Genomic DNA, 27500 nt, shown 5'->3' on the forward strand with positions numbered 1-27500 from the left:
ATATGGAGGCTTTTGTTACTGGTTGACTCAATTTGTTCACTGCAAAGGAAACAAACAATTGATTTGATTTCCGATGAGCGGTTCTATTCAAATAAAACGTAGTTGTCTATGCGTCAATTGATGCAAAGTATATTCTGCGTTATTGGAGAATTCTGGGAAAAAGACAGGGAGTTCTATAGTTTGTTGCATACAGAAAGAGGAGGCCACTTTTGGTATAAATGCAGGGTTTAATTTCAATGAAACTATGCTTGTGAAAAATCAAATAGGGAGGATCAGAACAAAGAGCTTGAAGTTCTGAAACTTCGCCTAGCAGATGTTATGGCTACTAAAAGGCGTTTTCCAAGACAGAAATTTTAAATCACAAGTAGCAGCTGGTTCGAAAGGATGGGCAGTTAGGGCAGCAAGAACCATATTCAAATCCCAAGGGGGGACAGGCTGAGATAAAGGAGGCCTAAGGAGCCAAGCCCCTTTAAGGAAAGCCTTACAAAGTTTGTGCGACATCAATGAAGGTTCAAAAGAAGCATGAAAATTAGATATCGCTGCTAACTGAACCTTAATGGTAGAAACTGAAGAGCCCGACTGAAAAAGGGAGGCCAGAAAATTCAGAACCTCCGATACTGGTGCAGTGAGAGGATCTATACCCCGTTCTTGAGCCCAGAAGGCAAACCTTTTCCATTTACTGGAATAAAGTTTGATGGTGGAAGGTTTATGAGAAGAAGACAGTATGTGGACCACGTCCGGCGAAAGAGCATGGTCTCGGACTAAGGATGGAAGTGGAGTAACCATGCTGCCAACTTCAAGGACCTGAGAGACGGATGACGCCGTCCTGACTGATGAGTCAACAGGTCTGGCACGGATCCAGAAACCATGGACCTTCTATCGCATGCCTCTGTAGGAAGGGAAACCAAACTTGACGAGGCCAGTGCGGGGCAATCAAAATCATCTCGCTCTCCAAGTAAATGGCCTTCTGTATCACCCTCGGTAGGAGGGGAACGGAGGGAAGGCGAGAAGACCGGGGCCAAATGTGAGTCAGAGCGTCCCTGGGAATCTGTCCCTGAGAAGGAAACAGTGTGAAGAACTCTCTGCATTTCGTATTGTGAGGGCTGGCAAACAGGTCGCAGCAAGGAAGACCCCATCTGTCGAAGATCTTCGCAGCTATACTCTGTTTGAGGGACCATTCGTGGGTAAAAGAATGGTCCTGCTTAATCTGTCCGCAATCACATTGGACTTCGGTATGTGCGTTGCCATTAGAAAGCGGTTGGTAGCTACCACCCAGTGCCAAAGACTCATGGCTTCTCTGCATAGTGGGTAAGACCTGGTTCCACCTTGCTTGTTTATGTACCACACCACCGACATGTTGTCGGATAGGATAATCGGGCCGTGTGGGAGAGCGTGATGGAGAGCTTGGAGTACCAATAGTACCGCTCTCATCTCCAGGACATTGATATGCAAATGTGTTTCCTGGATCTGCCATGTGCCTTGGACCGACCTGTCCAGGTAATGACCCCCCCACCCTACCTGGGAGGCGTCCGTAGTCACAGTGGCAATGGGACGTTGAGGTATAAAGGTCGCCTGGTCGAGATTTGATTGGAGAAGCCACCAATGAAGATCTCGACGGCAACTTTCCGTGATTATGATTAAGTGGTTCAAGGGAAGTTCCTGATAGGACCATTGAACAGACAGTAGCCATTGTAAAATTCGCATGTGAAGTCTGGCCAAGGGAACTAAAAGTATGGTCGATGCCATCGAGCCCAACAGTTGTAGGATCCGATGGGCCGGGGCTCTTTGTAGGGGGAGACAGGATTTGACCTGATCTTGTAAGACCTGAATTCTTGCTGCCGGTAAATAGGCGCGCATTCTTTTTGTGTCTAAGTCTGCGCCTATGAAAATAATACGCTGAGATGGCTGTAGTACAGATTTTTGCAAATTGAACGTGATCCCCAAGAAACTGCCCAAGGTGAACGTGGCTCTGAGCGCTTGGAGTAGTAGATGCTCGGAGGTGGCAGTAAGGAGCCAGTCGTCTAGGTAAGGAAACACCTGGAATCCCAGACTTCTCAGGTGAGCAGTTACCACTGCCAGACATTTGGTGAACACCCTGGGGGCTGTAGTGAGACCAAAGGGCAGTGCTCGGAATTGAAAATGACTGGCTCTGAGGCGGAAGCGTAAATGTCTCCTGGACTCTTGAGCTATGGGAATGTGATAGTAAGCGTCCTGGAGATCTATGGAGCACATCCATGCATCTTTTTCCAGCAAAGGAAGAATAGATTGAAGAGTGACCATTCGAATTTGGACTTCTTTCGAAGCGATTCAATGAACTGAGGTCCAAAATGGGCCTGAAGTCCCCTGTCTTTTTTGGTACCAAAAATAATTTTGAGTAAGTTCCTGATCCGATCTGGTCGATGGGGACAGGCTGGATGGCTCTTTTTCCTAGCAGCTTTGAAACCTCTAACGCTGCCTGATCCCGCTGACTGGGTGGTACGTCCGGGATTTCCCTTAAAGAAAGGGGGGGTTTGTTGAAGGGGATGATATATCCTCCGGTAATAATGCGAAGCACCCATCGATCGCTTGTTATGGATTCCCAAGCTTGTGGGTGCGCCGCAAAGCGACCCCCGACTGGCTCCGGAGTTGCACAGTCGGGCAACAACTCAGGAACGCTGGTTGTATGAAGAACCACAAAAGGAATCGCGGTCTCCAGAGTTACGGGGGCCTCTGCCACCTATGGGGCGTCTTCCAAATCCCCCTGCCTCTGGAGGGAATCACTGGGTGGAGTAGAGAAAGACTTTTGGGATTTTAAACCACATTTTCCCTCCTCTCCCAGCCTTGGGATAAGGCCTGGAAGGAGCGGAAAAACAGGCCCCAACGGCAGTCAAAGTCTTGCCCTCCTGCTCGCACCGAGTTAGTGTGTCCTTCACCTTGGATCCAAACAAAGATGACCCATCAAAGGGGCGTGAAGGAAGACTTGAAGGCCTCCGTGAGCGAACACAAAGCGTAACCAGGCTTGCCTCCTGAGGGCAACGCCTGTTCCTCTGCTCTACGCCCCTCGACCGCATACGAAATGAGCCTCATGGACGAGTTAACAATAGAAAAGAGGGTAGTCATCTGTGCGCCAACAGTCGGGGCCAGCGCCTCAGGTAGATTACCAACAAGAGAGTCATTTAGCTCTTTGAGAAGATCCCTTTGGAGCCTCGTAAAATGACATAAGTAGTTCAGCGACCGTAAGGTAAAGGCCGCTGAGGACAGGGTACGCTTCCCGTACATATCCATACTCCTAGAATCCTTATTAGGAGGATGAATAGACGTCGAAGCCTCTGCCACGTCCTGCTGTGTGGCAGAAGCCACCACCAAAGCATCTACAGGCACACCCTTTGTATGAAATTCTTTCTGGGGGGGCTGACAAAAATTTATTGGGCCTCGCAGGCACCGGTTCCACAGAATCAGGGTGTTCCCACACCCTTCGAGAAACCAAATCAAGGAGTTCATCGAAGGGCGGAGAAACCCAGGAAGCGGAGGGCTGGGCCCCAAAGGCCTTGAGGAAGACTGACTCCTCAGCTGAAGGGGTTTTGGCTTGTCAGTCACCTCTCTGTCTCAGAATCTCCAAGATATCTGAGAAGGAGATATCATCCGAAGATCATTTGGGGGACCCTTCTGCGTCATCGAGGTCAGTATCCGATGTAATAGACTCATCTTGGGAGTCTACGTGCTTCCTCTTACACAATTTCTTCCGTGGGGGTTTGTCCGAAGCAGTTTCGGACGGACCACCCAGAAGAAGGGAACCCCCGATGGGGGTATCCTCAGGCCCTGGGGCCCCGCTGCCGGGGGGCTGCAACACAACAGAGGCACCAGTCTCCAAATCTAGGGACGGTGAGGTAGAATCTAGTTGAACCGGCAAAGGCATGGCCAGCGCGCTCCTCATGGCCTCAAAGGCCGGACCTCCAGAATCCAAGGAGGTCACTGGTCTAGAGGCCACGATGGCACTGGGAATTCCAGCAGCCGATGCATACAGAGGAAGACTAGGCACCAAAGCACCTAATCCCAAAGTATTCCCCTCGGCCCGGCTGAAGAGGTCGCAGTACCAAACCCTGAACCGAGGACAGGGTAGGAAGCATAGTCGGAGCCGAAGGCCTGTAAGGGGTCTCTGCTCCGACCGTATGGCTCCACATTGCTCCACCACCACCGGCTCCAACGGCTCCGAAGAGGTTGGAGGAGGAATCAAATGTGTTGGAGGGGGGATCTGCTCCGAAGCAAACTGTGCTGGAGCCGAGACCATTTTAGTAAACACTGGAGATTGGAAAAGCCTCTGTAAAACCCTATCCAGGTCCGAATCTGACAGTCTCGAGGATTTAGAGGAGGTAGACACTCGAGAAGACTTTCCTCTCGGCTCAGAGAGAGAAGGGGACCGGCTCCGAAACGGCTCCAATACTGTCGGCGCCGACTCCACCACAGCATGGACCACCATCGGCACCGAAGGAGCCTTCTGAGCAGAGGGGGAAGAGTCTGAGCTGCACACTTCCACCGGCTCCGAAGCCAATGGAACCGATGGAGGTGATTCACCTCTCGATACTCCAACTTGCGGCTCCGAAGGCAATGGAGCCGAAGTAGGAGGTACCGAGGCAGACCGCCGACCCTCGGCCCCGAAGTCAGTGGAGCCGAGGAAGAAGAGGTCAATTTAGTCTTTTTAGAAGTCGGCTCCGACGGACTTGTCGGTGCCGACGATCTTTTCTTTTTGGAAGCAACAGGAGGATTTAAGGCTTCCTCAAACGAAGGTTTTATAAGCCCTTTCAAAATCAACTTGTTCTTGCGTTCTTGAAGAACTCTAGCAGAGAAAGCATGACATACGCTACAAGTCTCTTGTAGATGTTTCGGCCCCAAACAATAAACGCAGACAGAATGACTGTCTGTGATGGACATTTTATAACTGCACCGAGTGCATTTTTTAAAACCTGACTTGTGTTCCTTGGACATAGTACAGGCCCCAAACAAGTAAGACTTTACCACAATTAGTAAGCACTATCACAAAAATGCGCCAACTGACAAGCCGAGACACACTGGCTGAAAGTACTTAAGAAAAAGATTTTTCCTCACAAACAAACAGACAAAGCAAATCCAACGGCCCAAAGCCCTCTAATTTAAACGGGCTTGGCCCAAAAACAATTAACCACAAAAGGTAATAAAGTTAAATAGCACAAGGTAGGGCAAAGGCCCTCTAACTTAAACGGGCCTTGCCCGACTGAAAAAAATAAAGTACCAGAAGACACTCAACACTCAAAAGTAGCAAATAGTAAGAACAACAAGGAATAGCTGTTAAAACAGCTGTTTGGTTAATATATAACAAAAAACCCCAAGGTCAAAGACCAATAAAGGTAAAAAGAACCACTTAGCTCCAGCCAAGTCGAGACCACGTCCAGCTTGTAAAGCGGCAAACGAGATCTGGGGAAGCAGGTGTAGTGCATCCTGGGATAGGGAGTAGCCCAGCCAATGAGAGACTTCGTGCTAGTGTATTAGTTGCTGAGTCGGAGCCGATCATCTGTCATGAATGTAGGCGAGATAGGATCCCATTACATCTATATGTTCTTTATAAAAGGAGGGGGCTGGAAACTAAGGTAGTAAGGGATAAGTAAGTCCAGTACACTAAGGGGGAAGAAAAGTACACTAAACTAGTCTAAGTTAAAGAATTTAAACTATTCTAACTTTTACTAACCTGGAGCCGGTAGAAAACACACCTCAATCGCTGTAGCGGCAAACGAGATCTGAGGTAACTCTCGCCTAGCATTGTGGGATATAGGGGGAGCCTCGAGCCGGTGGAACCAACTCTCGAGCTTTTAGAGTGGCAGAGTCGGAGCCGAGGATCGGCTCCGAACCCATCCAGCAAGAATGAAGGCGAGATAGACAACTTAACATTCAAGGTTTCTCCTTTTTTACCTTCAAAAGAACCTTTGTGAAGAGGTAATGGAGGAAAGGCATATGCTGTCAGGTCTTTCCAACTGAAGGAGAGAGCGTCCACTTTCCAAGCTTGATGGTGGAATGTCCTTGTACAAATTTTTTGTCAGCTGGTAGTTTTGAGGACTGGCAAACAGGTCTATATTTGGTAGGCCCCATCTTTGAGTTATTGCAAATATTTGTGGGTCTAGCTTCCACTCGTGGGGATCTTTGATGTTTCTGCTTAGGTCGTCTGCCAATGTGTTTTTCTGTCCTGGCAGGAAGTGAGCTTGTAACTGGACTTGGTAGGCCAGAGCTGTGTTCCATAAGATTAGTGCTTGCCTGCAAAGAGTAGGAATGTGTGTCCCCTTGTTTGTGTACCACATTACTGTGGTGTTGTCCAATGCTGTAGTAGATCCTTGAAGGCTGTCAGAGCTTTCTGTACAGCTAGCATCTCTTTTTGGTTTATGTGCAGTTTTCTTTGTTCTGCAGTCCATAGGCCTTGAATGCATTGACTTGTCATATGTGCCCCCCAGGCATAGTCTGAAGCATCTGTGGTGATAGTTTGCCTGGGTGGGGGCAAGGTGAAAGACTGACCCTTGTTGAGGTGACATGCCTGTGCCCACCATAGAAATTCCTGTTGAAGGCAGGGAATGAGAGATATCACCGTGTCCAAGCTGTGGCTGTGTTGAGACCATAGGCTTTTTAGGTACCATTGTAATTTCCTCATATGCAGTTTTGCAAATGGTATCAGAATGCAAGATGCCATGAAGCCCAAAGCCTGCAGAATTTTTCTTGCAGTTAATTGGGTCTTTGTTGCCACTGTATTGAAATATTGAGTCAGATGTAATTGCTTGTCTGGTGTAAGATAAGCATTCTGGGTCGTTATGTCCAAGCTGGCACCCAGGAATGTCATTTTTTGTGAGGGTACTAGTTTTGACTTCTTTTCGTTTACTGTGTACCCCAGACAATTTAGTAGATGCTTTACAAAAGCCAGATGTTATAAGAGAATGTCTTTTCTTTCTGCTTGGATGAGGCAGTCATCCAGGTATGGATATATTTGAATTCCCCTTTGTCTGCAGTATGCAATTACTGGTGCCAGGCATTTTGTGAATACTCTGGGCACAGTAGATAAGCCAAAGGGCAGTGCAGAGAACTGATAATGGATTGAACCTGCAATGAAACAGAGGTATCTTCTGCAACTTTGTCTGATAGGGACATGCAGGTATGCCTCCTTGAGGTTCAACGTTACCAGCCATGCTTCCTTGCCCAACATGGGAAGTAGCTGCTGTAGTGTTAGCATCTTGAATTTGGGAACTTGCAAGTGTTTAGAATTGAAAGGTCCAGAATTAGTCTCCAAGCATTTTCTTTTCTGGGTGCTAGGAAGAGTCTTGAGTAAAATCCTTGGCCTTGCTCTTGAATTGGTACCCTTTGAATGGCTTTCATGGCCATGAGAGCTGCAATTTGTTTTTGAGCCTCTGCCCTTTGATTTTGTGGCAGGTTTGGCATTCCTCTTTTTATTGGCAAGGTATGAAAGTGGAATCTGTATCCTCGTAAAATTATGTCTAGGACCCATTTGTCCTTTGTGACCATGTGCCAGTTGTCTGCAAAAAGTGCTAGTCCCCCCCCCCCCCCCAAGCCAGCTGAGGTACAAGTCATTGAGTTTGCCTTCTGGTGGGTTGGGACCTGTCTTCTCCTCCCTTCTGGGTTGGAGTGCCCCACTGGCGAGATTTATACTGAGCTTGTGGTTGTCCTCTGCCCCTTGGGCGCCTGTATTTACCCCTCTGAGGCCTGTCAGTGGCTGGAAAGGACCAATTTTTTGTTGGCCAGTTTCTGCTGAAGCGATGGGGTTGCACCTGTAGGAAATCTTTGACTGTCTGCATTGACTTATCTTCCATTTTCTTTAAAACTTCTTCTGCTTTAACACCAAAAAGAACATCCTGCTGTAAGGGAGCATCTAGTAGTTTTGCTTTAACATGATCAGGCAGACTTTGTTCCTTTAACCAGGCATGCCTACGTATAACTGAACCAGTGACAGCTGCTCTGCAGGAGGCCTCTAAAGAATCAAACCCACATTGTAAGGTATGTTTGCCCACCTGCTCGGTGGTGTGCAACAAATCCTGTACTTCTTTCAATTCAGGTTGTTGAGGTAGGGTGGTTATCTTTTGTTTTAACTGAGAGATCAGATATTGCTGATACTTAAGCATATGAAACTGACAGTTTAGAGCTCTCATAGCTAAAGTGGCTGAGGTGTAAACCTTTCCCCCATCTGTCTAGTGCTCTTGAATCCCTTTCAGAAGGTACTGGATTTTTAGCCATGGAAGCTTTAGCCCCCTTGGAACCCTGGGAGATGGTCTCTGGGTCAGCTACTGGGCTTTTGTAAAGACATTTGTGGGAATCAGGAACTCTGTAGTATCTGTCAGGCTTGGCTGGGGTAGGAGGCAGAGTCAGGGTTGAAACTGGATTCTAAATAGACATCATCCACAATGTCCAAAACAGGAGGGATGGCTAGAGGTCTGTGTTGGGGGGAGTAAAAGAAACTCTGAGCCTTTTCTTGGAATTAGAGTAATCCTGACCTTCCCAGTGAAAATGTTCCCTCAGTGTGTAAAGTTTCCCCAAAAGAGTAATCTTCTGGAGGGGAAGCTGAGGGAATAGAGTCCTCGGCATCAGAATCTTCATAAGGAGAGAAGGAATAGTCTTGGACCTCAGAGGAATCCGAAAAAATAGACAGTTGTTCAGAGGAAGCAGATTCTTCCTCTTGTCTAGGCCTTTTGTCAGGAGGAGGCTGAGAACCCCCGATAGAGATCAAATCTTCAGCCATCTTGAGCATTTGTTTCTCAGGCATAGGGCCTTGAACAGGAGACGGGCCTTTTTTGATTTGGAAGGAGTTTTCGACTTGGAAAATGTTTTGACTGTAAGAGTCTGTCTGAAAACGCCTTCAGAAGGCGATGGTGTTTCAGAAACACAGACGTCCTTGGAAGGTAAATAGTCGGTAGGGCCTGAAGTAAAAGGCTGCGTCGGCCTAGTACATTCCGTCAAAATATCCGTAGTGGTCTCGGGTTCCTGAACTGCGGTAGTCCGAGGCTGCGTCGGAGCCTCACTGACAACCGGAGAACCAGAGACCGGATTCAACAGAGGCCTCGGAATCAGGCTTAGGCCTGGGCTGTCTATCCTTATCACTGTGCTTTTTGTGCACGCCGGTAGTAGGTAGCTCGGACGGCATGTTATAATTAAATTTTCTGCCAAAAAAGTGTCGTGCGAAATCAAATAGTCTTTTAATAGTACGTTTATTAAATCTAGCACAAAAATGACAAGCGACGTAGTGATCAGGGCCTAGGCAAGGTATGCAATAAGAATGAAAATCCTTATGAGGTATTTGCTTCCCACAAGAAATACAATTGTTAACTTTTTCTGACATCGGTCTGAGGCAAGAAAAGATTCCCCAACGGGGTACTTTGCTTTATAGAAGACTTCGGTCTGAAATTCGAAAATCTCAGGAGTCGGCCGACCGGCACTTGCGAACTGCTTCTGCTTCGGGCACCGCGCGGCAAGAAAGACTTAAGAAAATGGCATCGGTTGCAATATATGTACCCCTGGCGCACTGACGTCAGGGATGAGGCGACAGCAACCGACGTCGGACCACGACTTTGGAAATCCGGCCAACTGCAGGACCGCCTGACGACAGGATAACCAAGTGTGATGACTGCAGCAGGGTAACATGATGAACATCGTACACGCGTACCATCCTCAGAACTGAATGTCCCAGGAGGGATGCCAGACTAAGGTTATAAAAGGTCAGTACATCCCCTGTTGTCCAGGGGAGAAGGAGGGAGGGACAGAATACTGCAGCAGTGAAGAGGACATCTATGGTTATGGTAAGATTTTACACAACTATTCTATGTCCTTCTATTCACTTGCTGCAGTATTCTTAACCTGAGGGAGAAGCGCCAAAGCTCAAGAGGGAAGGAAGGAGGTAGCAGAGGAGCTCTCAATGAAGCCATGTAAAACGGCTTTGGCAAAGCCATCTCTGAATCTGGAAATGCAACGCAGTTTGTAGTGCTTGGTAAAGGTATGGATAGAAGACCAAGTGACTGCTTCAAGGATGGCATTATATAGGCCCTTAAAAAATACATTAGCAGAAGACAGTCCTGGTAGAGTGGGCTTTCACGGGTGAAGGGAGTCTCTTTCCATGTGTGCAACAAAGGCAAATCTGAAATCCAAGAAATAGTCTGCTTGGAAATGGGTTAACTTAGAGCCTTGGGATGAAAGTTCACAAACAGCTGATCAGATTTCCTGGTATGTTTTAACTGGACAAAACTAAAGATAAGTTGTTGAGACTAAAGCCAAGTTGTCTGTGTACATCTACGCAGTGTAGTACCTTCTCACTGTGGTTTCGTGGAGAAGGGAAGAAGGTAGGTAATTGGATGGATTGGTTAAGGGATAACTCATAAGCTCAGACACCCTTCTGGCTGAGATCAAGGCCAGTATTAAAACAGTTTTCCATGAGCAATGTTTGAAGGAGGCTGAGGATGCAGGCTCAAAAAGGGGCCTGGTCAGTTTTTCTAGGACAAAATTAAAGTCCCATGGAGGCCTAATGTGAAGGACAGCTTTAAAAGAATTGTTTCACCTCAAATCTGGATGCTAGAGTGGGAGAGAGAGGCAGACAAGCAGAAATAGCTGACGTGTGCTTTGACAGAGGAGTAAGCCAAGCCAGCAGACAGCGATTTCACAAAAAGTAATACAGAACCACTGGGATTCCCACCATCAGTGAGTCTTGGAGACGCCCCAGAGTGAAATCTTTTCTACTTGGAAATGCAAGATTTTCTTGTACTGGGTTTACTGGCCTCCTGCAAAACCCTGAGCATGTCCTCTGATAACAGATGTCTGAAGGGGATTAGAATCCTATCACCCACAATGTCAGCTGTAGTGCTGACAGGTGTGGGTGTATTAGGGATCCTTTGCTCTGTGTGAGTAAATTGCGACGATGGCCTATGGCTAAATGTAGAAGTAGGGAGAACCAATGCTGTCTTGGCCAAAAGGGAGTCACCAGCAAGATTTTTTGGTTGGTCTTGTCAAATCTTGAACAGAACCTTTGGTATTAGGGGAAGGAATGCTTACAGTAACATCCCCATCCAAGAGGAGAGGGCATCTACTTTCCAAACCAGAGGACTTGGGACTGGCATAAAATCTTGGAAGTTGCCTGCTCAGGAGGAAAACAAATATGTCTGTTTGAGGAATACATCCCCGTGACAACAGGAGGTACTGCCAGCCATGAAAGGAAAAGTAGAGCGGTGGATCTATAAATTTATGCCATCACAGATAGATGGAATTTTGTAAATTATATGTCATTTGTTAAAACGGATTTGTACAGATGCTCATGCTGAAAATGTATTTGTGAGGTTTGCTTGTGTTAAAATACAACAGTGTGCCCTGCTGGAAGGAAAAGAAACATACATATAGTATTGCAACTGAATTAAATGTATACATTGTAATAGCATATACTGGAAGTGAAGAGGTTTATTTATTTTACATTTGTTAACCGGGAATGTCTGACTGAGCCAAGACCCTTTTTCAGCAGAGGCCCGGGGAGGAAAAGCTCCAGTACATACAAGTATAACATTAAGTACATTAGTAAAGATTTTATACAAGTCGAATACAGCTAAATCTTATACAGATAACAATTGGTTGTACATATATTAGTTAAGCAGAAAGGAATATAAAGTACAAAAATCATTTTTTTTTAATCAAATCAGACCAGTAGTTATGCGAGCATTAGAGAGAGAAGTACATAGATTGAGGAAAAGTAGAGAATGAAAAGTGTTCAAGGAGGGTTTGAGCACTGGCAGATCCATTTCTTATCGAAATATTCCTTTAGTGTTAAACTGTTTGGTATGCAACAGTGTTCAAATCTCTAGGGGAAGTTTGTTCCATTCAATAGAGGGGTGGTAGCTATATACATTTTGTCCTGCTTTAGATTTGGGCTTGTAGATTTTTTAGAAGGTCTTGGGAAGGTTTCTTGTAGGAGCATAGTGGGAGATGATAGAGTGCAAGCCTGAACAGAAAGATGGCCGATATAGGATTGTATGGTTTGGAGCCGAGAGGGGAGGAGGAGTTGGGGCAGTTTGAGCCAGTTTAAATATCTTAGTGAGAGAGTGGTGAGATCTACAGGGTTGTTGGGTTGCAAAATCTAGCTACTTTGTGTTACGTAGTCTGAAGTCTAGTAATGAGAGAGGAGTTGAGGTTAGTATGAATTTGAGAGCAATATGTTAAGCAGGGAAGAAGGGCATGAGAGAGCTATTCTGGCTTCCTGAGTAAGAAATGTGTAATTTCTATATAGTAGACAGAGCTTAAGGTGGGTTTTCCTGATACTATTATGTGGAGATCAAATTTTAGTTGGTCATCGATTGTAATACCAAGGAGTTTTGAGCTTGATTCTGCTACAATTGGTGTCTTATTGAGTGACTGGACAGCAACGGAGGTCTTTATGTGGTTAGCTGTTTTAGGGAGGAAGAGTAAGAGTTTTGTTTTTCTGGGGTTTAGGATGAGTTGGTTGTTGGAGAGCAATGTTTCTACAGAGTTAAAGGATGACTGGGGTAGCTGTTAAGAGTTCTGAGTGAGAGTTATAGTTATAACTGTAGAGTCATTAGCATATTCTATAATAGAGGACTGTGGGCAGGAGGTATAGAGCAAGTTTGTGAAGATGTTGAAAAGTAATTGCCTTAAAATTTATCCTTGAGGGACTCCCATTTGTACTTGTAGTGGAGTTGATAGAGCAGTATCCCATTTTACAGACTGGAATCTCTCTAAGATAGCTTTCAAACCATGCCACTGTATCAGGAGAGAAATTGAAGTTGGATAGTTTGTTTAGTAGTAGAGAGTGAGAGACCGTATCAAAGGCCTTAGAGAGGTCAAGGAAGAGACAGGAGATAAGTTTATGATTATTTCTGGCCAAGGAAATAGTATTAAGAGGACAGGGGTGCCGTATAGGTACTATGCTTTGGTTGAAAACCATGTTGAGTAGGTGTAAGTAGGTTTTCCTGTGTGAGAGATGATCCATGACTAGAGTATGAATGCACTTTAAGAACTTTAGATAGGAGGGGAGAGGATGGCGATAGGCCTAAAGTTAGGGATGTCAGTGGAGTTACCTCCTTTGTGGATAGGTATGGTATAGAAGCGTTTCCAGATGGAAGGTACTTTAGATTCTAAGATGGGAGTGGTTTATGAGAATAGAGATAGGATAGGCAAGTGAGTGGGCAGCTGACTGGAGAAAGTAGGGTGGGATGTTATCTGCAGATACAGAGCAGGGTTTAAGTTTGGAGAGTAAGGTATGGATGTGGGTTGTGGGGATGGGCTTGAGAGAAGATTTTAGAAGTTGTTATAGACCACCTGACTTTGAAAAATATTCTTGAAATTAAATTACTTTGTAGGTTAAGTCAAACATGTTATCCCACAGTACTGACAGGAGTCAGAGATGCAAGGTCTATACTAGAGAACAGGTTGCAACTCCTGTAGGAATAGTGGAATGGTTTTATGACTTCCAGCAGCGGCACTACATCTGAGCAAAGCTGTGTGTGCATGTATGGTCACATAGGTGCTAAAATCCTGTCATCTTCTAGTGATGGGGGATAGTGTGGGAAAGTCAGGTGACCAATGTGCTTTGATATTAGAGGAGAATAAAGTCTCAGGAGCATTCTGCATTGGATTGGACAAGGGCCATTCACCCATCTTGCCTTGCTCTATTCAGTAAGTATGAATAACTCTTTTTAGTCAGTCAGGAGTAAATAGTGAGACTAGCTAAATTTTTCTAGAACAGTGTGAAACTTTCCATCTGTTATTTTTGATATCTGTGACAAACTCTGGCATTTACTGTAAACAGATACTTAGCATTTTCTTGTTCTTTTAAATGCATTTAATAAACTTTTCATTGCATCTGGTCCTTTATAAAAATATTTAGGCTTTGAGTGTTGGCATATATTCACTTGGTGATAACTCGGGCCACTCCTGAAAGACTGGCTGTTTGGACAGCATTAACATTTATATTAATATTAATTTCACTCAGTATAATTGGATACTCTTAAGAGCCATATAGTAACTGACTGGTGGCAGTGAATATACCTTATAGTCTGGGCAAAGTTGGTACAGCGAGTAATAAGTTCCAGCCTTGCACGCGTCTCTCTCGCTTGCTCTGCGCGCGTCTCTCCCGTGCTCTCTCTGCACGCGCGTCTCTCACACTCTCTGCACACGCATCTCTCTCGCGCTCTCTGCATGCATGCGTCTGTCTGTCTACATATATAAAATCTCAAATAGTGCATGTCAGCTGCTTGGAGCAGGGGCATAAAGCACTGGTATCACAGAGAGGGTGTGGAAGGACTTTGCTTAGAACTCCGGCTATGGACTCAATTCTAAGCTATCCCAGTGTGGAGTCTCCTTGGAGGGGGGGGGGGGGGGTCTGGACAAATAGACAGGAACTAGCCCCTGGACTGAGCGTGTTCCTGGGTGCCCTTAAGGGAAATTGTGTTTGATTCATAGAGGTTGGCATCTGGAAATACTGTGTGTATCCATTTGTATCCCCAGTAAATCTCCCTCTCCAGTGTCAGTGGACAGGATTCAGAATCTTTGATTACTAGCCTAGAGTGGGGACCTAAGAACCCCATTGGTGGACTATATCCCAAAACACATCCCTGTGAAGCATCCATTCATGGGACTGAGTCAAAGATCTGCTTAAGGAGTCTGCCAAGAGATTTCGATTGGAGGGAATGTACACTGCTCTAAATAGTCATGTGGTATTGGGCCAGAAATTCCCATACCGGAACAGATGGCGATAGTCCTCTGGCATGTTAAGGGGGGGGGGCTAAATCCAGTCTGTAAGCAGATGTACGGGGCCTGGGCAAAGGAGAGTATGAAGCTTGTACAGCTAGTAGCAAGGGGCCTGGGCAAAGGAGAGTATGAAGCTTGTACAGCTAGTAGCAATGCTCACATTTCCCTGAAGTTTATGTACACTGATTTTTGGGGGGGGGGGGGGGGGCTCAAATTCCCTGAACAGTGATGAATGCTACAGAACTTGTGGTCATGATTAGGGCCTAAACAAGAGACTGAGAATGAATGTGTCCTTATGTGGAATTTGTCTTTCTCACCGGCACTTGCCATTCCTGTAGGACATAACCAAAACAGTATTAAGAGAAAAAAAAATTCCCCAACGGGGCACTTATCTAGTAAAAGGCTGAATTTGAAAGCACTGACAAATCAGAACTAGAGTAGGAATAAGGTCCTGACTGGCTGCAAAAAATTGAAGATGGTACATGCGTAAGACACTTTTATGGTCCATGTCCAACAGCAGCCTACGTGCAACATCTCACGTATCCTACAGTACAAGACTTTTGTATACTGACCAACTTTGTGCTGCCTTCAAAATGGGAGATCCCTCAGGTTAGTACTTCAGCAGATGAACAAGACATTTCCAGATTTGCCAGGGGGGGGGTGTGGGGGGTAAAAGTAAATCACACTATTAATCTATTAAAAATTGTCAACCTTCCATCGCCTACACCAGTTTTATCAACCATGTCCTACAGTTGTGGCCAGCACCAGAAATCACAGTAATCATGTGGGGGGAGGGGGGTTGTTAGGAGACACACTCCACCCCATCAAATCGCTGGAAAGCATGGTGAAATACCTGCTCTGCACAACCTGCAAATCTCTGCCTCGGCAGACCCACTCCCTCAGACAGACTATATTGCAGGCTTGGCTGAATTCTCCCTCCCCCACATGGGGCTACAAATCCTAAGACTTCCCCAGGGGGGACCTCTTGTAGCAAACTTCTTTATAAACACACTCCTCCTTAAAACAGCTAGTCAGTGCAGCTCCTCATTTCCTTCCTTCCTTGCACAGTTTCTCTACCACTTAATCTATGAACTGATCCTAGGTCATTTGAGACATGCGGCCAAAACCTTTACAACCACAAAGGCACAAACTCTGTACTGGTTTACAGACGCATTGGTGAGCACTTTGCATATTCAAATAAGTAGAGATGTGCTGAGAATTACCTAGGTGCTGAATGATTCATGATGTCTAGAAATTGATTAAGGTCAGCACCCCAGGATTTGCCAGTCACAGGCACTCTTGTGGGCAGTAGTTTTGCAACCATAAGTTTTAAACACATGGTAAACTACAGATTCAAACTACTAAAATGTAAACATCACTGATCCTACCCAAAGAAAAGCCAGCCTACAAAAGTACAGGCTATATAAATAGCCAACACTGTACAACTTATCAAATACCCCAAATAAAGAAGCTCATAAAGGGGGTCATCAGTTTATGTAGCCTTTTTCCAAGTCTCTTCTGAAGTGAAATGCCTGGCTACTGTACAACAAAGTGTGAATAATCTGCTGTAATAACTGCCACAGATGAAACAAGACAGAGCTTTCAAACTGTCTTCTGAATACTTGCCTGAAAGAAAGTGGATGAAACCCCCTTCTTACACACCCCTGCTGAAATTAAATTCCAGTGTTGCTCCCCTCACTCATGTGTGTGGGTGTGTGGGTGTGGGTGTGTGTGGGGGGGGGGGTGGTCAATCAATGTCAAAGCACTTCTTCCTTCAGATGGCTGTCATTTAACTAAACCTTACTAAATTGTGTGATAAAGTACAGTTGTGCAAGATCTTACCATAATAGAGGTCTTTATATTCACTGTTGCAGTATTCTTTACAATGTGGCCTGATGTCTAGCAAGTTTACCAAAGCCTTTAGGTTGCTTTAAAAGTATGTTGTACATCACATGTATGCTCCTTGCATACAGCATAAAGGTGACAGCCAACCGTACCATACTCTGTAATGAGAGCCCCAGTATGCACACCAGTCCCATACTCGGTACCGAGAGCCCCAGTATGCACACCAGTCCAAGGAAAAAAAAATAAAGAGGTAACCAGTAAATCCAGAAGAGAAAAGAACCAGGAGGAAGTGAATATTGCAACAATGAAGAGAAGGACATCTACTGTTATGGCAAGATCTTGCACAACTGTACTATGTCCTTCCATTTCACTGTTAAGTATTCTTTGCAAGAAGGAGAGTGGAAAAGCTCAGGAAGAAGACCGTGAGGAGGACGGACCAGCAGAGCTCTCTAGGAGCCCACGAAGAATGGCCCTAGCACAGTCAGCTCTAGAAATCACATCCAACTTGCAGTGCTTGGTAAACATATGCACAGAAGTCCATGCATCTGCCTCAATAAGAGTTCTTATCCAAATCCTTGAAAAAAAGCACCACAAGATGACACAGTCCTAGTAGAATGAGCCTTAGCAGAATAAAGGTTCTTGCCATGGAAGGCATAACAAAAAATAGCATTAGAAATTCAAGAAGAAATACTTTGCTTGGAAACAGCCAAGTCTAAGGATCTAGGATGAAGGGAAACAGTTGATTAGATTTATGAAAAGCCTTAGTTTTATCCAAATAAAATCAATGTTTTATATGCACATTAATGTGTGGAGCACCTTTTCACTAGCAGATTGTGGGGAGGGGAATAAAACCAATGTTTTATATGCACATCCAATGTGTGGAGCACATTTCCACTAGCAGATTGTGGGGAAGGGAAAAGATGGGCAAGTGAATGAACCGATTACAAGACAACTTGTTCACCATTTTAGACATAAAAGTAGGATTAGTACAAAGGGACACCCTGCCCTTATTGAACACTAAAAAAGTAGAACAAGCCATAAGGGAAGTTCACACACCTGTCTGGTAGAAGGGCTAACAGAAGTACAATCTTTCAAAAACAATGCTGTAAGGAAGCTGAAGCTGCAGGCTCAAAAAGGAGCCTGGGTTAATTTTTATAAAACAAAATTAAGATCCCAAGGAGGTGAGAGAGGCTTCCTGGCCTAATATGAGGGACACCTTTAGTCTCAAATCTAGAGGCTACAGGAGGAGAGAAAGGCAGACAAGCAGAAATAGCTGATAACTGGGCCTTAACAGACGAAAAAGCCAACCTAGCATTGAGCAGTTCACACAGGTAAGATAGAACCAAAGGAACATCCATGGAAAGTGGATCCAGGTTACAAGAAAAACACCAAACAGAAAACCTCTTCTATTTGGACAAGTAGGATTTCCTAATTGTGGGCTTCCTGGCCTCCTGCAGGACCCTAAACATGTCCACCAAAACAAGGTGTCTGTATGGAATCAAAATCATAATCACCCACAGTGTCAGTTGAAGAGTGGACAGGTGAGGATGGATGACAGATCCCTTTTCCTGCATGAGTAGGTCCACCCTGTGAGGCAAGTTGTGATGACTGCCCTTGGCTAAATGCAGAAGAGGGAGGACAAAAGGGAGTCATCAGCAAGATTTTGGGAACATCCTGTTATATTTTGAACATGACTTTTGGAATGAGGGGAAGAGGGAGGAAGGCATAAAGAAACATCCCCTTCCAGAGTGCCCACATTCCAGACCAGAAGACCTGGGACTCTGGCACAAAAAAAAGTTGTTCAAAAGGGAGGCAAAGATCTAATGAGGAGTACCCCACTGGTGGACAGTGTCCAGAAACATCCTGTGAAGGATCCACTTGTGGGATTGTGTTATGGACCTGCTCAAAGTCTGCCACAATGTTCTGACCTGAAGGAATGTAAATCATCTGAAGTGTCACATGACACTGGAGAGCTAATTCGCACACTAGAAGTGCCAAACAGCACAGGAGATAAGACCTTGTCCCCCCCCCCCCTTGCTTGTCGACACACATCACTGAGGCATTGTCTAAACACCTTGAGAAGCCCTTGGGGAGAATAGAGGAAGAAATGCTCAAACAGCAAGCAGAAGAGCTTTCATCTCTGACACTGATGTGGTTATTTCCTTTGGTGAGGTGACCAAAGACCCTGCACCTTTAAAGAGCTGAAGGATGCTCCCCATCCCATGTCTTTAGCATCTAAACAGCTCTCGAGATGGACATCTGCTGAATCCACCACTGAAACTCCAGCTTGAGGCATGGAAGAAAAGGAACTAAGTAGTCCAGGGTATGAGAACTGACTTTAGAAACCTCTGAAGTTTTCTCACGTGGATTTTGGCAAAAAGGAGCATACGAATGGTTGAGGCCATAAAACCTAGAGCTCTCAGAAACTCCCTTGATGTGATCAAGGCCAGAGGAAGAAGGGGATGAAAGCAAGAAATCGGAGTCAAGACCTTGGGAGGAGGCAGAGATGCCAGCATAGGAATAGTTTGGATCCTGCATCCCAGAAATGCATGATCCTGTGAAGGAGTTCGAAAACTCTTGGAAATTTCTAGTGAAACCCAAGCTTTACAGGAGGGAAATAGCAAAGTGACAATGCTGCAGTAGAATCACTGGAGAGGATGCCTGAAGCAAGAGATAGTCTAAGTAGGGAAAGACTTGCATCCCCCCTTAGCCTGTAAAAAGCAATCACAAGAGTGAGGCATTTGGTGAATATCTTTGGGGCAGTAGAAAGGCCAAAGGGCAAAGCAGAGAACTGAAAATGCTAGGAAGCAACACAAACAAAAACTTCCTGAAAAAGGGATGAATAGGAATGCAAAGATAAGCATCCTTGAAGTCCAGGGACACAGTCTGAGGAAGCAGCAGAGGGAATAAAGTCTGAAGGGACAGCATCCGAAAGGAAGGAACCTTCAGAAAAAAAGTGTTTAAATGACAGAGGTCCAAAATGGATAAGTCCCCTCTTTCCTAGGAACCAAAAACAAATATTCTGGAATAAAACCCCTTCCCCCTTCAAGAAACTAACTTCCTGAATAGTTCCCAAGTCAAAAGATCCTGAAACACCCCTGAAAAGAAAGCAGATGGCATCTGAGGGGGCTGAGGTATGCCCATGAAAGGGGAAGAGATTTCCAGACCATGTGGATAATGGACAGAACCCAAGAAGTCTGAGTAATCTTTAACCAAACTGGAATAGATACAGAAAGACAGAAAGAGGAATGTGGCCGAGAAGAATTTGATAGTCAAGACAGCACCTGGTTTGAATTTTCTTGTGAGGAGAGCGAAACCATCTACAAATAAAGGTCAGCTTATTAGGGTAAATTTCTTTGAAATTTAGGCACAGGAGAAACAAAAACAAGTTCCTGTAAAGCCTTGCCCTTATCCTGAAGGGACTTAAATCAGTATCAGCTTCACCAATAAGTGTTTTCTTATCCAGAACAGCATCCATCAACTGAATATCAAGCAAATGTTGAAGCCAGGAATATCTCAGCACAGAACCAAAAGCAGTAGCTACGGAAGAAGCATCTGTTGCATCACAACTGCACTTAATAGAATGGCAAGCCACCTGAGAAGAGATCCCCAGGAAAGACATGTCTTCTCTTCATAATCAGCAAGGTCAGAAATTACCTGACAGACCTGAAAAAGAACAAAATATATCTAAACATACAAGTCTGATAATGGACAGCCCTAATTGCCAAGGTAGCAGAGGTATAAGCCTTCCTACCCAGCCCTTCCATAGTCCTGTTGTCTTTACCAGAAGAAGGAAGCTTTGTAGAAGGCAGTAACTGAGATGGCTTGTCAGATCCCACAGACACCACAGAGGGGTGACCTCAAGGCCATCTATATAGGTATTTGTAATCCTCATGCACTCTATAAAAACCTATCAGTTTTTTTTTTGGGGGGGGGGGCAGGAGGCTGGGAGTCCGGAACCTGAGATGCAGCAGAAAAGGCATCAAACAAGTCAGTCAAAACAAGAGGAACAGCAGAGAAGAGTCCATTTGAGAAGTTCATAATACCTTTTTTTGCATCTCAGAAACCTGGGCACAATCCCATTAAAAAAAACCCCATCATCCTGGAAATTGTGCCCCTGAAGGAAATCTCTTCACTCAGGCCTAGTGACCTCCTCCTCAGAACCATAGTCTACAGCAGAAGGAATCTGATGAATAGGGGATTCCTCATCTGAATCCACCTTATCCTCAGAGGAACGCTGTTCCCTAGGCCTTTTTAAGAGAAGCAGAGGGACCAGGGTGGAGCAGGTACATAAACTCCTTGAAGAGGTTTCAAAGCCATAAGGGCATTAAACAAACCTTGAATGAAATTCTGCCACTCACTATAAGCATCCTTAGGAGTAGGAGAAACGTGCTTTATTTTTTCAAAGGGATGTCTGCCCTATAAAATTTAGGAGGCTCAGACACTGAATGACACACCACAGTCTTAAAACTTCCTCTCTAAACAAAATCTGAGGAACACCAAGCCTTTTGGTAAATCGGCCATTGTTCCCCCAGAGCATCTGTAGCAGATCTCTGCAAGGCCTCCTGGGATGTACTTAAGGTTGGAACCTTGCTGGCCTCTGAAGCAGTCATGGCAGAGGAATCCAACAGAGTAGCCAGGCAAGCCTCCTGGTTTTCACTAGCCTCGGGAGAGACGTCTGGTGTAGGATGTACCAGAGAAAAAATTGGACCTAGACTTCTTGGGTTTTCTTCACAGATGGCTGACACTCAGAGTGGCAAGTTCCCTCCATAGTGTCTTTCGCTAAAAGCTTAAGACATTGGTTCTCTAAATACAGGACCAAAGAAGAAAGTTGCTACAGAGAATCTTTGGTAAAAAAGCCTGACAAATGGAACAGGATGTATGATCATGGGAAGCACAGAGACAAAATAAGCACTGCTCATGATGGTCTTTTATGGGGAATCTGTCTCCTGAACTAGCATTTATCTTTTCTGGATGATTAATCTCACAAACAGACAAAAGGAAAAAAAAAAAAAAGAAAAGAAAGATAAGAGCAAAACCCAATGGGGAACTTATCTGAAAACAGCTTGGGCATTCAGACTGACAATCAAAAGATGGCGTTTGGACTGGCAGCAAAAATGTTCTGGGGATGGTATATCCAAAATCTTTATGCCCTACGCTAAACGTGGGGAGCATGCATGTAAACATATGACGTACCTTAAAGCAACCTAAGGACTTTGGTACACTGGCCGGACATCGGGCTGCCCTTGGCAGGGATCCCCATTGTAAAGAATACTGCAACACTGAAATGGAAGATCTTCTGAAATAGAACATTCAAATTCTGAGGGTCAACCTGTCACAGCATATCCAACATTTTTAAATGGAATACTTTTGCAGAAACAGCAGAAATGACAGAATGGCAATACACAAAATGGCAAAAGCAACCATTTTAGATAAAGAATGCTACAAAGCACGAAGTACAACAAACCACTCTAACCACTTTACAAAGTCCAGAGGATCTAGGACCTGCACTATCGCACTAAATAAATAAACTTGTACATCTAAATGACTGGTGATGATTTCAATAATAAAAAGCTGAAAAGTTAACACTTATGGCAATCATCTTAGTATAGCAAGCACAGAGTACAGCTAAACTGCTAGTATGTATTCCTGTTTTAATTCTTCAGTCTTCACTTGCAGACTAAGTCATTCAACCACACAGAACTCCAAGGTCAGTGAAAAAAGGCACTTAAGCCTAGCTGTTGGTGTGTTTGACCCAAAGTGCAAAGCCACTAAACCTATTGTGAAGTGCTGCCACAGTGTTTTAGACCCATGATCAAGACTTGCTAATATGCATAACTAGAAAGAAGGGGGGGGGCACAAGTCACCACTCGATACAGACTGCAGTAATTCACATTAAAAAGGACACTGAAGCTCAAGAGCAATTAATCACAGTAAAAGTGCAATTAACAATCAAAGTAATCAGAGTTCAAAAAAGTAAGAAAACATCAGCACTGATGCATCCCCGTTACTCCTCAAGCTTCTTGATCACAATGAGCCACAATTTTAGAAATTAAAAATGAGTGTGTGAAAAACTAACTACTTAAATCACTGTTCAATAATCATCTTTTACAAGGACTAACATGCAATTACATAAAATATATGAAAACCTAATATACTTACTCTTATTCCATTCACGCAGTCTTTTGAGCCTGGGCTGCTGCCAACTAGGTAACAGTCTCGTGGTGAGGGAGGTCTAAACACATGACCACCTTCTAGATCCAATTCTGGGTTCACTCCACAGCCAAAAACGAAAGATGAAAGTGAGTGGAAGTGGACAAGGAGGATCACGGCTTGAATAAGTTCAGCTAATGACCAGCTGTTCTCTCCAGTCTTCAACAAAGCCTTTAAAATAAATACATACAATCTAATCAGATCAGAGACTCTGGGTAAATGATGAACCTGATTAAAAGCACATATTTATAAAAAGGTATGTGGACTAAACCACAAGGATCTGCTTTCATCCAGGACATTCTTACAAGAAAAGTAAAATCACCAATACATTTAGTTGATGTTGAATGAATATGATACAAAATGTAAATGTTACTGAATTCAATGCTTAATACTTTGATTTAAAAAAGGAATACCATGTTGCATTTGCACTATGGTTACTAAAAAATTAGAGCATCTTTCATTTGGCTGTTGGGATTTTAATGTAATCTACAGGACTGCAGTGTCTGAATGTTGGGAAAAAAAATTGCTGCGCTTAGTTTTCGGATAAAATGGGGAATTGGGTTGCACATTGGGGGGGGGGGGGTTGGATGTGGTCCAGAGTCCAATTACTGAGGGTTTGGGAAGAGTTTGAGATGAATGAAGTCAGATTTGATAGATGGTCACAGATTTCAGGTTCTACTGCTTTTGCTAAGCGAGGACAGTGGTGGAGATTTAAAAAAAAAAACAGTAACAATTATTGTAAACTGAAACAGGCTCCTGAACTAACTGCAACACGTGCATACTTTTGACAGGGGGGGGGGGGGTAGTGGTGTTCTTTATTTGCAGAATACTGAATCACATTCTGTAAACATTTTTAGTAGAGTTTTGTAATTAGCAACAAGGAGTGAGCTATTAATGGAGATGGTGTTGGAGGACAGTGTTTTCATGCGTTTAGAACATTTGCTGGTACGAATGCCAATTACTGAAGGGATAATCCACAAGCCACATTATCTAAACACAGATATTTAAAAGGGATGTAACAAAGAGATTAGTTAGTGCAAGGCATCTGTAGCTGGCGAGTTGAATAAATTCATGTTTTATAACACTTAAGGTTAGGTCCAAGAATGTCAGCCAGATATGCAGTTCCTGAAGTTACAGTTAAGGACACATGAAAAGTACGGGGCTTAGAAAGCTGAGGGGGAGGTACACATGTACCTACCTGTGTACTGGTATTACAAACTAAACTGTAACAAGCAATTTATGATGGCTCTATATTGCACCTTTTATTTTGGGCAAACATTTGAAAATGTCAAGACGCCAAGACTGACTGGCTGGAGAGGAAAAAAGAAAAAAAAAAAAAAAAAACTTACAAGTCTGAGGTGGCCACTTCAGAAGATTCTTTTTAAATCAGAGGGATGATGATCTCAGAATTTGGGCGAGGGAGAAGCTTGCCCAATGCCAAAAAGTAAAGGAGAACAGTATTCAATGTTACAGGTTTGCTGTTCTCCTGCAGTGTTGATATTTTTCCCTGTATGCGTGACACTTCAATAGGGTGCAGTTATTTTGCCTTCTTCCATGCTACCTGTACCCTTCTCACTCGCATGCCTCTTTCTGAAGTGCTAGCGTTTGCACAACAAGCCATATTGGACAATATGAATTTTTAACTCTTCAAAAAAAAAAAGTGTAGTACTTCTGGAAATGAGAGAGAAGCACTAAAACTGATCTGAATTTATCTGGTAATATGGGACTGGGAATTTTTGGTCTTTTTCCCAGTACTGACCGAGCCTCAGCCCTCCCATCTGCTCCAAAGACCAATTTGCTCCCAATGAGTGAGCGCATTATGGTCTTGCCTGGGGCAAGGTAAAAACCAGCTGGGAGTGGGAGCTGTGAGCCAAGCACTTGGGAAGAAAGTTATTGCTACAAGCCCCAAATAGTCCCTGTGCATGTCTAAACATGCTCAAGAAAGTTACATATAATGGGCTCCGTAACCAATGCCCATGTTGCTGTGTGAGGTAATCAAAACCCCTACCCAGTCTTGTAAGCTACACACTAGAAACCCAGTCTTCTGTAAGCTGCACCTTTATCCCAGTATCCACCAAGACTTAAACCAGAGTGTGTACATGGACACATGTTCCTTGCCCCTCCTCTCCAAAAGATGAGCAGGTCAAGTCCCAACATTTCTCCTTTCCCTCCAGCCCCAGCAAGAGCCTGAGCCACTAATCAAACTGGACTTGCCTGGGTCATAGTAAACATTTTATTCCTCTATGCCAATGGAAGTGACAGGACTGCAGCACTTTGGTTAGGATACAACTAGATCCTTTACATATCCGAGATGAAACCTGCACTCACAATGAGGTGAGATGAAACCTGCACTTACAATGAGGTGCTGACTGCTGTAAGGGGACTACCAAAAAACTGCAAGAAGGATAAATGGATTTGTGCATAGACAGCTGGACTGATGCAAATGTTCAAAAAAAAATTAAGAGATTGGGTTTATCTAAGTTTTGACAGGTGGCACAGTAAATATGTTGAAAATTCAATACAAGCAAATTATAAGAACACAGAAATGTCTACCAATGATGATTTGGATTTAGAGTGAGAATTTAGTGTGGTTCTTTTGCTGGCTATTTTCATCATGAACTGCTCTGATTCCTGAAAACAGATTTTTCTTTGGTAACACATACATCATTAACACAAATTTGTCTTGTTCCACACTGTACTTAATCCCAGCAAAATTACTACTACATTTGTTACGTATGACTTAACCACACCTTGTCTGGCAACTTCAGCCCATACCATACCAGGTTTACACGAAGCCAACATTTTCTTCTTTAGAAAACTGTCTCCACAGCTGTCATACCATCTTGACCAGAATAACTAAAAAGCAAACTATATGCGGTGCTGCCACCTTCCCTTTATAAGCTAACAAACCATCTACACCCACTGAATACTCTGGAAAGAGATCTTGCTCCCATTTAATAAAATACTGGTTTATTCCGGTACATAATGATTAAGCTGATGACTGTACTTTCAAACCTAGGCTAGCAAAGAATGGAGCAAAGTGTCAGATCTCTGCCACAAGAGAGGAAGCAGAGTGGAATGGCATGAAATGCAATATTCTAATGAAGGCAGTGAAATTGGAAACAGTACCTGAAAGAGGACCCAGAAGCTAGCAAAGTCCACTTAAAAGCAACTGAATTTCACTTATTTCTATAGTAAAGGCAGGGAATTATAAACAAACCTTCAAGAACAGTACACTATGGATAAAAGATGCTGGAAGGGCTGCATTGTGTACATCAAAACTAGGAAGTTATTTTTACTACTTTACGGTTACACTGTTGCCAAATGAAAAGGCAAGTCAGCTTCTTATCATACAATATCGCTGAGTAAATTTTTAATACATGGGGGGTACTGGGATTGGTTGTGGCAGTTTGGTGTTTGGGTCTTTTTGCAGAAGTGGGGCAGTTATCCATCTTGCAGAGGTGCAGTACTGTAGCAATGCTATTACAATTGATACAGATGATTACTTTACATCAGAAAGTTTAGTCAAGAGTTGGTTGTGACTCTGTTTTGCCAAGTTATGACTTTCTGCTATGGTACTGATACAGCTAGTGAGGTAGTACATCATAACCTTATCCATTAGTCAAGAGGGTAGGCTCTGGGTGATGAGGCAGTTATTTGGTCACCAGTCAGAATTTCAGTCTAGGACTTCAGATATTTTGTGGTTACCAGAAACTAGATTCAGACTTCAAGGTGCCCTATTTGAAATATACTGTAGTTTGTAAAAGGGTTATGGGGAAACAGAAGTACCATGTCCATGTCTAGAGCACTGGTCATCTATCCATCCCTTGTATTGCTCCCAAATTAAGGGCAGATGCATTGCTGTAATCATGGCTAGTAGACTATACCTAGTTGGGGATATCTACTGATGAAGTGCATGGAAATTACCACCACTGCACAAATACTCCACAGACCTAGGATAACCGTAACTTCATCCATTGCATTAGTCTGTTGTGACCAACACATCATGAAAGTTCATGAAATACTATATGCAAGGGTTCCTACGAGGTTAACAAAAAGCAGAAATTAGACCCAGTTCCTCAAGATGAACAGTGGTGCAAAATGCTTCTGTAAACAAATACATTGTTTACAGAATATTCTGGACCCTGTTGGGCACAAATGTCCAAAAGATCACTATAAGCTAGGAGCAGCTTATTAAAACCAGAACCTGAGATAGATGAAATTGGAATTTTGCAAAGTTCACAGCTAGTCTCAGAGCAAAGCATAAGACAACACCCTGCACCAACACATTAGCCCAGATGTAAAACTGACTGGGCTTACCTGATCATAGTTTGCCTCCAGGGATTCATCCCGAATTCCACAGTTATCTTAAGAGTTCTTTAAGGTTATGTACCCAATACTTTGGGAATGTGGATCTAAACAGTTAGTGCCCTGAAAGCCAGGGTTGCCGAAGCATATACCCTACCACACTATCAGGCAATCTCCATGTCATTGACGTACTCTACACCAGAGTCAGCCCACTTCCCATTGTAGAGCTAGGTGGTGCCCCTGGGGGAGCAGGGTTCATGTACAAAAACTTCAGATCCTGAACTCTACAAACTTTGTCAAGTCTCTTGGGGGGGGGGGGGCTGGAGAACTGAGAATCTTACTCAAAGATGCTGTTTTTAAAACATTCAATAAAACTAATGCCTTAAGGGGCCAAAAACTCA

At 44.1% G+C, this 27500-nt stretch overlaps 1 protein-coding gene across 1 annotated transcript in view; it reads right to left on the minus strand.

Moving 5' to 3' along the window:
* LOC122792249 (sestrin-2-like) overlaps positions 1 to 27500 on the minus strand; it is a gene marked incomplete in the record, with an annotated part of 678183 nt that overhangs the window by 237024 nt on the left and 413659 nt on the right. Inside the window, 1 exon segment of the mRNA XM_044059999.1 lies at positions 22741 to 22962. Within this exon segment, the coding sequence (XP_043915934.1) occupies positions 22741 to 22962 (222 nt within the window).

Source organism: Protopterus annectens, chromosome 1.part2 (genome assembly GCF_019279795.1).
Source record: "Protopterus annectens isolate FY-2018-M chromosome 1.part2, PAN1.0, whole genome shotgun sequence".
Taxonomy (NCBI): Eukaryota; Metazoa; Chordata; order Ceratodontiformes; family Protopteridae; genus Protopterus; species Protopterus annectens.